Consider the following 15,728-nt stretch of genomic DNA (forward strand, 5'->3'; position numbering starts at 1 on the left):
AACATTGTTTTGGTTGTGCTTTGGCTCTGCGTGACTGTGCGGATGAATATGGTTATCCTACTGCTCATAAAACATTCACTACTAGGCTTAAGTAGGATATAACCAGTTTAGATGGAAAGTGGAAAGGATCTCAAGACGACTAGCTGAAGACATTACTGTAGCTATACCCATTAATAGACACGGTACTTCCTTAAAAATAAATTCCAGCACAACGTTACAACAACCATAATGAAATGACCTTTCACAATAGATAATGCTTTACAATGAACTCTGTTATAGAGCTACATATGGCAATTTATCGGTTCATTCAAATATCTTACTCACCTGTTGACTAACAAAAACATTTCAAATCCCTCAGTTCTCACTATCTCCGAAAAGCCAAGCCAATGTTGGCTATGTGTAACCCCTCCTGTTCGAACCGCCCGCTCTAAGCGGGACTCGAACCCGGGTCTGCCGGCATGGGAGTCGGGCACTCTAACAAGGAGGCTAAAGACCACAGTCTCTAGGGCGTGTGTGCAGTTTTCTCGTGAAAACCATCCCGTCATGTCTAAAATATAAACACTTATAAAAGGCTTACAATAGTGAATCATGGTAAAACAAAAACACGTTTTGGAAAAAGGATTGATGATGTATTTAAATTGTATTAATTTTGAACAAAAAAAAGTTACATAGTGTACCTTTAAAATATATTAAAGAATAACATTTTTATTTCCAATTTTCCAAATTTCTAATTTTCATTTTTTGCTATTATATTTTTGCAGCTTCTAGCAAAGTAAAAATCCCATTAAGCGAAGGAAGGACTAGTTCTAGTTCTAGTTGTGAAGACCAATTACAACACAAATTGTGACACTGTGTTAATTTGAATACAGATTTATTTGACTGATTTTTTGTTGTTGTTTTGCTTGTTTGTTTTGCCAGTATGACTCAATATGTGAATTGTGAAATAATCTTTGCTATTATATTGAATATTATAAATGACTTTTCTAGCATAGTACATAGGAGCATAATATACTCTGGCTGAGATGCCAAAACTGTGCTCCAGTTTTTGCTATTCTGTATTTAGACCTGTAGGTCAATAACTTCCTGGAGCCCCAATTTCCCTCATAATAGGACAGAAGCTGTTCAATTTGTTGCACATTAAAAAGGAATCATTGAACAGGAAAACTTGAGCAATATTGTTCTGGCAAAAGTACTACAGAAGGGGACTGAAGATGCATGTGTGTATTGGAATGTTTTTGCCCAAGAATGCACAAAGGCATGGAATATCAACAGAATGGCATGGACAATTAACGACTCACCCCTTTTAATGACCATTAGTTGAATGAATTGGAAACTAATATGATCAAACTGTCGAAGTATTGACAACACCCAGTTCTGCCTTCTTTTGAAGCAGCCAACATGTTTGAACATACTTTACATTGGGTGCCAGTTGTCATCTTCATATTGTATGTATGGATACTTTGGCATCAATACTCGATGGCTCACTAATTGCAGCTATTATAAAAATATATTCACGCAGTCCTTCAGTCAACCATTGTGGCATATTTGCAGGTAAAAGTTTCTCCAATCAGAGCAGTCCCAAATGCAGCCCTTCCGACGGAGAGGCTTCCTCGTCCATCCTCCCCGTGCACCAGGTCTTGGACAAGGTAAAGGGCTACTGCTCCGTGCGCTCGGACAACTTCTACAAAAACATCATCATGTCAGACAGCTTTAGCAATAGCACTAAATTCTAGGGAGAGGAGGCTGAGATGGAGCCTTCCTGTGTCCCAGACTTACCTTGTGCGGAAAGGCGGGACCATGTTTATACGCTACAGTACATATTGAGTTAACCCTCCCCGACTGGAGTAGAGAAACACATAACCCTGTAGAGAGGGCAAGCTATGAAAGTGTGGATTTTACATACTGTGATATTCAGCTTATACTGACTATGTGATCTGTAAATAATCATAATATATTTTACTATTTGTGCTTTTTCTAATTTCTGTTTTGCATATTTTCTTTTTTTGCACATTACTTTGTTTTTTTGTTCAAGTATTTTGTATATATAAATACATCAATGCTTGCTACAGCAGAAAAATGGGACCATTTCACAACCAAAGACTGACGAACATGAGGAGTAGTTAGTTCCTCTGTTCGGGACTGAAAGAACACGAATGGTTGGAGCTTGAATTTTCACACTTGTGAATTTTGCCTTGGTTTAGCTTTCGTTACCGTAAGCAGATAAAGTAAATTTTCACTGTAAATTAGTGAAGCTTTAATACCTTTGTTTTGTCATTATTTAAATGCTCTCTATTTCAGTCTTTACATGATCTACTACTGATTAACATGTTACAGAAAATGTTGTTTTTTTACAGTGTGAACATTGTTCAGTTGTTTCAGTGCATACAGTTTCATAAAACTGCTCTAACAGAAGGGCAGGACACCGAGATCAGTCTTCTGCTGTTTGATAACGGAATGGAAAACAACAGCTATACACCAAATCTAACATGTTCAGATCTTCCTATTGCTGTAGTTTAATGACATTGTTGTTTTGACTTGGTATTTATTTTAAACGCTTTTAAGAGATTTCTATGCTTCAGTGAAGAAAATGTCAGCAGCAGGAAACGCTTACCAAGGGCTGTTCAGTTTGCTCTGGTCATCAGTGTAGATCATCATTAGTATAGCGGTTATGGATGCTTTGTGAAAATGTGACATCTTGCATATTAAATGCACTTAAACCAGATCTTGTCTGTCTTATTTGTTTGAACAGTAACAATTTTCTGCTTATATTAGAGATGCCTTAAAAAGCCTGGTTAATGTTTTTCATGGGGATTAATTGAATTCATTGACTTTCTGGTTGGTCAAATTTTTCTGTCTGTACTTTTAGGTATGCAATTGTACGGATCACCGCAAATGACATGCAGAAAAATATACTGTATTGTGGCCACAAATTAAGAATTTGTTTACACAAATTATTAATTCCTGGCCACATTTGTTTAATTCTTTCTTTCATTTTAGGTCAATTGTGGCGCAGTAGTAATACATTTCTTCGTTTAAAATTACTCCAACGTGACATAATTGACCTAAACCAAGGAACAAATTAATGAGGAGCTTGGCCCACCCTGGCCATACACAAAATAACGACCAACTGCAAAATTGGTGCGATGTTCAATTCAGCTCCAGATTTTGGGGGAGATCATGCCTTTCAGCTGCTTGGTATCAAAACCCTGCATGGTATTTAGAAACTAGAAAGTAGTATTAGAACATGTCCGCAGTCTTCATAAATATTCAAACAATTTTAAACCGTTCAAGCTCAAGAAGACGTGAAAGAAACTCTGTACCCGCACGCTGTTTTCTGTGCTCATACACACAAAGCGCGCACACAGAAAGCTGTGTCTCAGAAAACGCTCTATTACCGAACTGAGTTCTCTTTTGTGTCTTATCGCACTTAAATGGAAGAATACACAAAAAATGACATGCCCGTTTTGGTGAGTATCCTTGTAAGCACAGTTTTAAACTGAGTCAATGAATGTAAACAGTTGGGGAAAAAAATCTGATGTGTGTAAGACCTGTGCAGTTGGTCTTAAAGTGACAGTAGCATAAATACCTGCTGCTGTTTTGTGTCATTTATGAAGCTCAAAGCTGCTCTTGACTAACTTCTTTAGCTTTAATATATATATTTAATTAATACATTCTAGTATTTTGTACCTGCATACTACCTGAAATCTGTTTATTTCATTTGTATTTTTGTTCTATTGTATTTATTGCTTTTAATTTGTTCATTCCTTCTTATTTGATTGCTGTTTACTTGTCCTTATTTAACCTTTTTTATTAAAATACTATTTTTTATTTATATTTATTATTATCATTTTTGTTTGTGGTGGGGCCAGTGAAAATTTTGGCAGGGCAAGTAACCAGTAAACTCCTTAGTGTTGAGCCCTGTTTATAAATAGAGTCCATTTTAAGACCTGCCCATTTTGTTATAAAATAAAATTACAAAATCTGTTAGGGGGGGAAAAAAAGTTAAAACTCTGGCCCACCAGGAATGTAACTTGTCCCACCTTACATTTCAAAGCATGTCATGCGTGCGGCTCTGTACACTAGTGTATTTTTTAAATGCCTAACACATAACCTAACCCTAACCCCTAACCCTAACAGTCGAGTATTTTAAAGCCAATTTAAACAATATGTTTTTGTTATGTTTGTGATGTCTAAATCTAAAATAAAGAGCTAAGTAATGACCGTAGGTTGTACAACAAAGCAGCTTTACTGTTGCTAACCTCCCTGGTAAACGCGACTTTGAGAGCATGTGTTTAGCGCAGTTGGTTGCTAAAAAGCTGTTTAAATGTATTTTACAAATAGTATATACAGAACATATATGCAAAAAGAATAGGACTTTTTTTTTTTTTCTTCACATTTATGCACAAATTAAGGTTAATTAGTAAAGACATTGATTTAACATTGTTTCAGCTTTATGTGATAGGCCTACATCCAAAGTCCTTTTCAATGAAAGTATGTTCACTTAGGCTTGGCGGCCATATTTGCAACACCTCCAGGCAGCTATTTCGGGCATCCAAGACCAAGTCCTATTTACTTGAATGGGGGAATCCTCAAAAACTGCTTGCTGAACTCAAAATTAGATAACATATTTCAAATCAGCAACAAAATCTGTCATTAACTGTCTTATAAATGCTGTTAATCATCTGTTTTTAGCTCACTTTTAATCATTTGTTGGGTTTTGTCAGGGTGTTTCCCAGAACCTAACAATGTGGTTAGTGGCTGGCTCAATGCGTTTGACTGTAACAGGGGGACAGGAATAGAGAGTGTTTGTTCCTTTGTCCCGGTAGTAAATGAGAGCACCACAAATTCCTTCCAGAAGTTTCTTGTGAAAGCCTTCCTGTGAGGTAAACCAGCATTCCTGATGATGCCAAAAATGAATGGAGGTAAATAGCCAGCCTTATATAAAGATTAAGGCACTACTAGGCCATTCACCTTAACTACATGGTCGATCCTTCAATATGTGAACACTCAGCGATCAGAGCAACCAACAATATTGGTTTAAACCAGAAAGGCTTTACACATCACCTCATGGAAAACAACAACAACAGCAAAAGAAAGAGCGAGTGCAGTTATTCAGAAAATTGCTAGCCTCTAGCACTGTGGAAACATTTAGCTTTGCCATTACCCTCTCCATGATGAGACTCCTGTTTGATCTCCGGGCACGGTGACAGTTTTATCGGATTCTCTCACACTATTCGTCTCTGAAGTTATTTTCTGCTTAACTGTACCTGTCTTCCACTTTTTCTGTACAAATTTAACCTCACTTTCATTGTAGGTACAGTAAGCTTGTAAGCAATTTTTCTGTCATTGCAAGTTTAAAAACCAGAAAGTAGTGACAAAAACCAGCCATATTCCCTCAAGAAAGATGGTCTATGTGGAAAATGTAGGTTTTTATTATTTGCCTTTTTACATAACAATAAATATTCAGTTCGTTCATTAGATTAGAAATTGATTGCAAGTTTCAACTGTCTGAAAAATCAAACTACTGTATATTGATAAATGTAAACTGCTTGTTCTAGTTTTGTGCAGGCATTTATTATTATTTGTATCATTCATTGACAATGTCTTAACTCTAAGAATAAACTGGATGCCAGAATGATCTTTACCCGAGGCCAACTAATATGTTTAATGTCAAACATAAAGTGCCCACAAACCACTATTGTCCTTAATAAATAGTCAAATGTATTCACTATAAGGAAACAAAATTGGAAACATCAAATGATATATATATTACACATCAATTAGAAGCAATACGGTTTTACAGTATTCCACAAAATACTGACAGTTAGATAATATATCACTCCTATTTGCTTCATATACTGTCACTATTGAGATGCTAGCATTTCATGACAAGCCCAATAGAAATGATGTCTAATACTGTACTTTGTAAACCATTCACAGCACACATATTCAGACACATGGCCAGGCTTGCTGCCCAAATAGTAATAATATACAGTAAATTACTATGTAGCTTTTTTCCATCCCTCTCAGGTTTGTATTGGATTGTGCCTCCTCTGTCTCTGGGGGAATCTAGACTTGTATCGTTCTTTGTAGTTTCTGGGATGGTAACTTTTGACTGAGGCGTTTTTATCTCTGAAAAAGATACCAAGTTGGGCATCAGTAAAATACAATGCAACTGACACAATGTGTGAATCTAATAATGACACTCACTCTTGCTGGAGATCCAAGTAAGAGCAAAACCGAACACATTTTGTGTCTCTCCTGTGTGCGCAATGGCATCGTTCCACATCTCGTCTTAGACGCATTTGGAGTGAACCTACACCATAGGGAATGACCTGACTGAAAGAGAACAGCTGATATTTTAAAGTGCATTTCAAACATATCAATATTTAACATATGATTTTTTAAATCAAATGTAATAAATCATTGAATAATAAACATATAATAGCAATATAAACATTTCAAACATAAATTTGCCACTAATTGGGAGCATAGAAATAATTAAAATCTGAAATGGCTGAATAGAAATTTTGATGCTATCTTTCAATGTTGAAAGGTGGAGCTGCACTCGTATACAGTAAACTGATTCATTGGTTAATTTGGTAACACTTTATTTTGATGGTCCCCTAACAGACATTCTATTAAAGGATTAGTTCACTTCAGAATTAAAATTTTCTGGTAATTTACTCACCCTCATGTCATCCAAGATGTTTATGTCTTTCTTTCTTCAGTTGAAAAGAAATTAAGGTTTTTGAGGAAAACATTCCAGGATTTTTCTCCATATAGTGGACTTCGATGGGTTGAAGGTCCAAATTGCAATTTAAATGCCACTTCAACGGGCTCTACACAATCCCAGATGAGGAATAAGGGTCATATCTAGCGAAACTATCGGGCATTTTCTAAAAATTTTCAACGTGATCGCATCACATTGCAGAGCTAGTGCAAGATGAGCATTTGTGGTTTAAAAAGTATATACATTTTTTTTTTTTTTTTTTTTTTTAAGAAAATGGCAGATCATTTTGCTAGATAAGACTCTTATTCCTCGGCTGGGATCGTGTAGAACCCTTGAAAGCTGCATTTAAACTGCAATTTGGACCTTCAACCCGTTGGTAGCTATTGGAAAAATCCTGGAATGTTTTCCTCAAAAACCTTAATTTTTTTTCAAATGAAGTAAGAAAGACATTACCATCTTGGATGACATGGGGGTGAGTAAATAATCAGGAAATTTTCATTCTGAAGTGAACTAACCCTTTACTACAAGTAATTCTGCAAATACATGTCAACTTATTCTACTAACCCTTACCCTACCCCTAACTGCTACTACTTCTACTACTACTCTACTAATACTCTAATGTAGGTGCATCACTACTTAGTCAACATAATGTCTAAAGGGGACCATCAAAATAAAGTGTAACCGTTAATTTTATCCTGTTCAGTGCGTTTACTCCTTGTTTGTAATTAGCTTTGTTTTTAACATTTATAAATGCTTGGTTTTGATCATTTGAACATATTTAAAAATATGATTTTTTGATACATATTTTGTTTTTGTGCACAATGTAGAACTATTTTCAAATTCATACACTGAACTGAAAGCCTTGTGCTTCTTTGAATTTTCAATTTGACCAGGTGTTCAGATTCCTGTTTGTTTCTGGATATAAAAGACTTCACTCTTGTTTCACTTCCCGAGAGCCAGACCCTCAATCTTTGGTTTCTAGGTTGTTTTTCACCAAAGGCAGTCTGCCTGTCCTCAGGTCTCCATGCGTGGGCCACATTAATGAGACCACACACTTAAATACAACCAGACACGTGCTTTCAGCGTGGTTACAGGTTACCAGCATCAGTCCCCCACAGATCTCAACCTCCACTTCTCTCTCTTTTTTGTATTGCTCAAAGAGATCTCTGTAGGAAAACAGACAAATGTTTGGATGATGTACCTGGGTGTATCGACCCAGACGATTCCTATGTGGCAAAAGTACACACATTCTTTGTCCTTCAAGTTTTCACAGGAGCAGCGTCTCTCGCGGTGGTGAATTTCTGGAGTAGCATTCACAGATGGACTTCTGTTTGCATGGGACCCTGGGACTGAAAAAATACAAAGAAAAGAAGTTTAAACAACAGGTAACAAAAGAAACTATCAAAATCAGAAATGTTATAAAATACTTCTATTTCAAATAAATTCTGTTGTTTTGAACTTTCTATTCGGTTTCCACAAAAATATTAACTGTTTTTAACATTGATAATAATAAGAAATATTTCTTGAGCAGCAAATCAGCATATTAGAATGATTTCTGAAGGGCACCGAAGACATCGCAGAAATAAATTACATTTTAAAATATATTCATATCAAATATATATATTTACAATATCACTGGTTTTACTGTACTTTTATGAAATAATAATCTTGATAGTTGCAGTAAAAAAACAAATGTGGTAAAACTATCAAATACAGCCTTCAAAATGCTGAATCTGATGATTTCTAGCATATATTTTCCTATTTCCCCAAACCTAAGACTTTTTGCTTTGATGTGTTACACCTGAGACAAAACCTCAAAAGTTGTCAAAATATTAGTCAGTGTGGGATCTTCACTTGACGATGTAAGACAAAACTTGTCTAAGCTCTTGCTGCTGTCTAAACATTTCAGCAATGTTGTGTCTGCGAAGTCCTCTTTGTTTTAGACCATTAATCCTGAGGATTCTCATACAGACCAAGTTTTCATGTAACTATGATCTAATAGGTTATCAGTTCAGAAAGTGAGTTGCAATTCAACCACAGCAAAAATAATAAAATCATAGGCCATATGAAGGAAATCTAAAAACAAAATGGCTTAGGTTGCATGAGCTTCATTAAGGTTGAGGGAAATGAAAAGCCATGTGGACCATGTTTAAAGAAGACAGAAAATTCGAATCTGTGGCCAACCACATTTTATGCCTCTAGGATTCCAGCAGCGCATGTAGATGGTACAAAGCAAACCACCACTACAGCTTCCGATGGTTGGGGTTTTAAAAGTTGAATCAAAGACAGATCTCTTGCTCATCTGCAACATGGCAACTCTTTAACAGAAAAACAGAGTAAATACAAAAGAACAAATATGATGGTATTTACATTACACACCAAGGTACTTTAAAGAATGCCATGGTACATTTGATTGTTGGAAAAGTAAATTCTTTAATGAGGTAAGATTGATAAAGTAGGAACTAAGGCTGCAGGAGGTCTTGCTCTCTTGAAGGATCAGCAGTGGTGAGTCTTGTCCGAGTTTTGTTCAGGATACTTGGAAGAGGGGTTTAAGTTGGACCCCCAGCAACCGGAATGACTTCTAAGGTGCTCAATCAAGCGAACAGAGCCTGAGGCTTTAAGGCCTTATAGAAACGGATGAAATTGCATGCCCTGGTCCTGTGGAAAGTGATCTGGGAGTGATCACAGTAATCCATCATTATCACAAAGCTGTGGGGGTCTAACTATATAAGTTTGATGTGGAATACACAACAAATGGTCTGACTTTTGTTTTGATGGTGGAAATCAGTTGTCATCCATGTCCTCAAGGCGTCGGTTGAGGTTTCCCGGGTCTAGTTTTCATATATCAGGCAAGGATAATGAATCACAACAAGTAGCTCAGATTTAGAGCTTGGAATTTATTACAAATCCATTGGAATGTCTACTTAAAATGCCTCACATAATTCACATACAACTAACTTTGTACCCTAAATCATGAGAAAGACAATCAGGAAACGTTTTCTTTATCCCTGTAATATTTTATCAGACTAGACATTTCTAACTCGATACTGGCATGAGACTGTATGAAACCTATGGCATGCTCTGTACTCCTCAGCACAGTTTGTTTTCCCAAGAAAAATTTAATTTTGTGACCCATGCCCTGAAGAGAGAGAGGACTGCCAAGGTGGATCAGCGTAGAATTGTAAAGGACAGGCAAGGGATTACATAAATCCATAACCACCAACGTTAAACCAGACCATCTCACCTATGATGAAGCAAAAGGTTTTCTGTTGTTAGCATTAAGATGTAAGCAATAAATCCTTACTAATCCCAAATAGTTTGACTGCTGTTATTAAAATGAAAAGCTGCGATAATTTCCGTCCTGTGGGAGACTGGCCTTGAAACTCAAAACTTCGGAGGAGCATGGTACTGTAGTTCCAGCAATTAACCGCAATAATATTCATTGCTAGTGCTAGTATATTATCCTAGTCTATCCTAGAATTTTGTACTACATACATCCAATGCTGAAACTAAAGAGCTCAACAACAAACCTGGTTATGGACAAAAATGTGAGCCAACATACAACCATGTTAATCGATTTGTCCCTTGTAAAACAAAAAATTATGACTGAAATGTATCATTGCTTAAACTAATGTTTACAGAGATAACTTGCACTGGCTATGAACTCTGCAGGCTATTAAAACGAAGCCTACCCACAGTGCAAAAGCCTTATTTCCTCCAGCTAGACCATTCTGAGGCAACTGTCTCTGCTTTTGCTCCACCATGAGGGAAGTTACATGTTCTGTGGTCCATAGAAGTGGTAGGAGATGGCCTACACATGGGGAGTTTACACCCTTACATGCTCAAACCAGACAGATTAAGAAGCATTTTACGCCACATTTAACCCTAATTCACCAGTTCAATCTACTTTTGCATGACTAACTGCATATTGTGACATGTTATAAAAGCAAAGACATTTGATATCGGAAATCTACATTGGTGGTTGACTGTTATACAATGTGAGTTAATTACAGGGGCAAAAAAGAAAAAATTCTATCATCATTTACTCATGTTTTTCCAAACCTGTATGACTTTGTCTTATATTTTAGTAGATATTTTGAAGAATGTTGGTAACCAAACCATTTCTCAAAATGCCTCGACATGAAGATTAGTATATGATGATAGAATTTTCATTTTTGGGTGAACTATCGTTTTAACCTTTTTTCTATACACAACAGCAATTAGTTCACCTCTTCAAATTACAAGAAATTTGCTAAACAAATCTTTTTTTCTAAAATTTGATGTGAAAATACACTCCAAGTGCAAAGAACAAACCAGAGAGAATCTGATAATGTTTTTACAGCAGAAGATAAAATCTCATGTAAACTGAATTAGCACTTTAAATTAACATTTTTCAGATAGGAAAATATTCACATAGTTGTTCAAGATTTGAACAGAAAGCCAGAACTATATATATAAGAAAGATGATAGCCATTTACCTTGTTGTTCCAATATGAAAACAACCGCACTTATTACAAATACGAGGGAAAAATCCATGATGCACAGTACTTTAATTAGCAAGCCTGTCTCCTGGATGTCTATCCACACTCAGAGAGCAAAGCTGTGTGGAGAGAGAGCAGGTTGTGGAGTTTCTCAGGAACTCCTGCCACTCTCTCGACACCTCCAGCCTACCACACCCTCCTCCCCCCATCTCCGTCTTTGGATCAGCCTGCCAAGTTGTTCTTCACAATGCTGGGGACAGGTGTTTGACAAGATGCATTGTATGTGAGTGTCAGTGGGAGAGAGAGAAAGGGAGAGCTTGTTCTCTTTCTTTGGAGATGCTCTAACTCCTATGAAAGCACTTGTGAATGAAGGTTTCTCAACTTTGTCTGTTTTCATCAAGTGCTTCCAGCATGGTCAGAGGTATGGACAAATTGGGGGAGCTGGCATCTCATGGGAATTTTTTTGCACTCTTTGTTTTTGCCTTCCTGATGCTGCTAATGGAGGTTAGAAGAACAAAGTCAAAACTACAGCCTGGAGAGGAAACCCAAATTTTTCAAAGTGGACAGCCTAGACCTAGACAGACATGTTTTTTTCCCCCAAACCAAGGGAAGCCCATTGTGGTAAACCTCCATCTTAATTAAAACAATAAAAAGCCAATTGAAACATCTCAATATAAGCATCTGCATGCCAGACTCTATTAACTGTGGAGGGTTCCTGTAACTGGTTAAACATTTTCTGCAGTTCAGTTCAAAACAGTTCTTGCTCTCATTTTAATCATCTCAAACTTTGTGAAAATTTATAAAACAAGAGCTCCACCATCCAAACAAGCGAAGAGATATGAAATGTGGCGTGAAAGTTGTTGAGAATGGTCCTCAATGGGGCCTGTTATTTAATCACAGTGGGGGCAAACTGATGTATTCTATGCAGTGCCACAGGGGTTATTTTTTCCCACCCTTAGTTCTATTTAGCTCACTTTTTGACTTCTCATTAGTCCAGATTAGGCTTAGTTTTGCATTCAAGAGAGATAATTAAAGGCTGGGCACAACACAAAACAACATATTTGGTCACAGAGCCCCTGGCTACAGCAATTAGATCTGTGAGGTGAGGTGCTGTGGAGAAGGAAGGAGAACTTCAGAGCTCCAAACGGCTTCTTCCTTCAGCTGTGGGAGAGACTTAATGAACAGTTTGACTGACTGTCTGAAAAAATGCTCATGCTCCTGAATTGAACTGTGAACTATGGGACACCGTGCCACTATGTATAAGTTAAACAGATTTTTTTATGTGATTCTAACTTTCTTTGTTCTTTTATTGAAGACTTGCAGTCTTGGTATTTGGAAGAGAATGACAGGGTGGAAAAGGACAGGAAAAGTTAATCTTTGTGCCAGTCTTTTGTATGGCATTTCATATCACATTATGTCAGTTCTTTTTATTTTTATTTGATAAAAGATAGTTTTGTCTTTCGTAGCTATGTATATGTGCTGAACAAGTGTTTATTAAAGTAATAAATAGTATGGCTAACTGCTCCAAGTATCAAATGAAAATACAAAGGCAAGCGGAATCGCTCAAGAAATCAATCAGTAAATCAATAACTTTTCTGTTTTCACAGAACACTGACCTCTATACGAAAAGAAAGCTTCGTAAGCTTTTCAACGGAATTATTGTTAGCTCGCCAAGCTAGCCTAAAATGATACAATCTGTTCATGATTATCCATCCTGGAACCAGCAAATACATTAAAATGAAAATTAAAAGATTATTGAGAGAAGACAATTTTAAAGCTAGACTATCTCTTTCTCCTGAAAAGGAGTTTCCTGCCCCCTTCATCTGCTTCATGTGCAGGTGCTTTTTACACACTCCCCTACTCTCACTGACCCCCAGCTGCACTTCCCCCTTTAAGCCTCTAATAATATATGCAAAAAAAGATATTAAATAGGCTGCCTGCTTCACTGTCATTTCTTGAGATGTCCCAGATGTCTCAAGAAATGCTTTCTATATGATGGAGGTGATATTTGCAGTATCTGAGATTGTCGTGATGGTCCTTTTTTTCCTAAAATCAACAATCAACAATTACTCATTTCAGGAGAGTGTGTGTGTGTGTGTGTGTGTGTGTGTGTGTGTGTGTGTGTGTTTGTGTGTAGTCTTGGTAAACCCTATGTTATGGGGAATTTTTTTTTTTTTGGTCCCCATGAGGAAAACAGCTTAAAATCATACAATTTTTTTTGTTTGTTTAGGAGTTTGGTTAGGGTTACCGGATAGAATATATGGTTTGTACAGTATAAAAAATCATTAGGCTTTGTCTATGGAAAGTTCCCATAAAACATGGAAACCCACTGTGTGTGTGTGTGTGTGTGTGTGTGTGTGTGTGTGGATAATAATTAAATTATAAAATTACATATAGGCTACGTTTTAGCATAATCAATTCCAGGCATGGATAATGAAGGTGATATCATCGACAGAAAAAAGTGCGCTATAACTCCACCTAGTGCTCAGATGTGGGAATTAAACAAAGTGTTCAACTACAATCTCATTTCTAGGCAATTTTAAAGGTAGGTAACACGTTAATCAAATGAAGATGAGTAAATTAGCCTTCTTTCCTAACTCGACAATCATGTCTCACCCATTGGCCCACACAGTGGATAAGAAATGGTTGCGGCGCGCTTTTTCCCCCTGTGTGTCGAAATAAGGTGAGAGATTCCCGCTCAAAGCAGCACTTCAGAGTCAGTCAGAGCTTCAGTGTTTTACATGAATCAGCTGGAAAGCTCAGCAGGACTGGTTAATGTCCCTCATGTCCGCATTGTTTAGAATGCTTAGAATTTGTGGGCACCTCACAATTCGATTTCTATTTAAATTTTTCTAATTCTTGATTGAATTTGTGTACATATACAGCAAATGTGTTGCTACATATTTTGAAAAGTAGGCCTAAAAAGTTCTGATGATGACTGGCTAACATTAGCCTACGTTATGCTTTATATTAACTTTATAAAGCATATTGATTTTGGAAAAATAGGCAGTAAGCAGTAGCCAATGCCATTATTGCATTACAAAATAAATCCTGATTTTTTTGTGCTGGATTTTTGAATTTCAGTTTTATCCAGTTTTAAAGTATAGAGTTAATTAAAAAAGATCACAGCAAAACTTCTTCTGAATCATTACATCTGTTTTGAAAGAAGTTATGATTTATAATATGATTTTAAAGTAAGTTAAGATAAGGTGGTTTTTTTTTTTTTTTTTTGCCAGCACAAACCATGTTATATTTACAAAAATACCTCAGATTGTAAAAGGTCAGGAAGTGCTAATGCTTTCTTCTTTCCAGAGTGAAGCATAATGTACGAGCGCATGGTAATATTATAAAAAATCCTGCTAACACAGGTCCACCACATCCTGTCTCATATTCAAGTGCTGGGCTTAGACACACATACGCAAGGAAATTAAATGTGACTTATAACCGATTATCCCAGCAGGAAACCAGGGAGCCGGATGCATCAATCTGAGACACTTTCTTACTATAAACCGTACTTTTTACCTTTGATTACAGAATGAATGCTGACTGTTCCCCACGGGCCTGTTGGGTGACTGTTCCAGACAGCTAATGGAGCAGAGGTGACTTTTATTGCTGCTGAGAGGCTGTCAGCCATCAATTTGATCTCAGGTAGCATGAGAGCTTGTCAGGTACAGATTTTGTCCTCTGCTTTACACTAAGAACTGCTAGAACTTTTCTGTAAATTTCCCTACAGCCCTGGGGCCAATATTTTGTTTTACGTTTTAACCAAACCTCTTGCTTTCAGTAATTAAAAGTTAATCATTTCTTATTTAAAAAAAAAAAAGAAGAAAAGAAGAAGAAGAAGATTCTTTAATAATTTACTCAACCAAAAGACTGACTTGCCTTTGGCCCGAGACGCTGGAATAGGCTTCGGCTGCCTGTGACCCTACAGAAGAAAAGCAGTTTAGAGAATGGATGGATAGATATGACTGACTTTCTTTCATAGATCACAAAAAGAGATTTTAGTTACACTTCTTTTTTGTACAATGAAAGTGGATGATTATCAGAGGATGTTAAGCTCCAAGAATGGCAAACAACACCATAACAGTAGTCCATAATAGTTGTGCAATATATATAAGTCTTTTAAAGTCATTCAATAACTTTGTGTGGGGAACTAAACAAAGAAATTAAGTCATAAACATTTACAACGATGTGACGGTCGTAAATGATGACATAAAAAAAATTTAGAAGTTATAAATAAAACAAAGATTACTGGAGTACGTTTTACAAGAAAATACTATTTCAGTCTGTCTACTACAAAATTTTGTATTTAATTCAATGTGTTACTTGCTGTTTCTTTGTAATTATTTATGAAATGTACGAGCAATTTCAGAAAAGTAAATTCTACACCAATTTTTTTTTGTGTATTGCAAAATGATGTGCAGTAATACTAATATACCCGCTGGCACTAATGCTGCTAAAGAGTTTATGGATGCTTTTATTTGTCTGTACATCAGCATTTTAATTGTTCTGAT

At 36.5% G+C, this 15,728-nt stretch overlaps 1 protein-coding gene across 21 annotated transcripts in view; it reads left to right on the forward strand.

Annotated features, from left to right (window-relative positions):
- The window catches only part of adgrg6 (adhesion G protein-coupled receptor G6), a 43,682-nt gene extending 40,960 nt beyond the window's left edge, over positions 1 to 2,722 (forward strand). For 20 of the 21 annotated variants that reach the window (XM_051876554.1, XM_051876538.1, XM_051876539.1 and 17 more), the window contains one exon: positions 1,552 to 2,722. Coding sequence is in view for 19 of the 21 variants with exons in the window: in XM_051876538.1 (XP_051732498.1) it covers positions 1,552 to 1,733 (182 nt within the window). In the remaining 2 variants the exon portion in view is untranslated. Of the gene's footprint in view, positions 1 to 761 lie in introns of all 21 variants that reach the window. The other variant, XM_051876555.1, reaches the window with a different exon arrangement.
- The last annotated feature ends 13,006 nt before the right edge of the window (positions 2,723 to 15,728 follow it).

Source organism: Ctenopharyngodon idella, chromosome 20 (genome assembly GCF_019924925.1).
Source record: "Ctenopharyngodon idella isolate HZGC_01 chromosome 20, HZGC01, whole genome shotgun sequence".
In the NCBI taxonomy this organism is placed as follows: domain Eukaryota; kingdom Metazoa; phylum Chordata; class Actinopteri; order Cypriniformes; family Xenocyprididae; genus Ctenopharyngodon; species Ctenopharyngodon idella.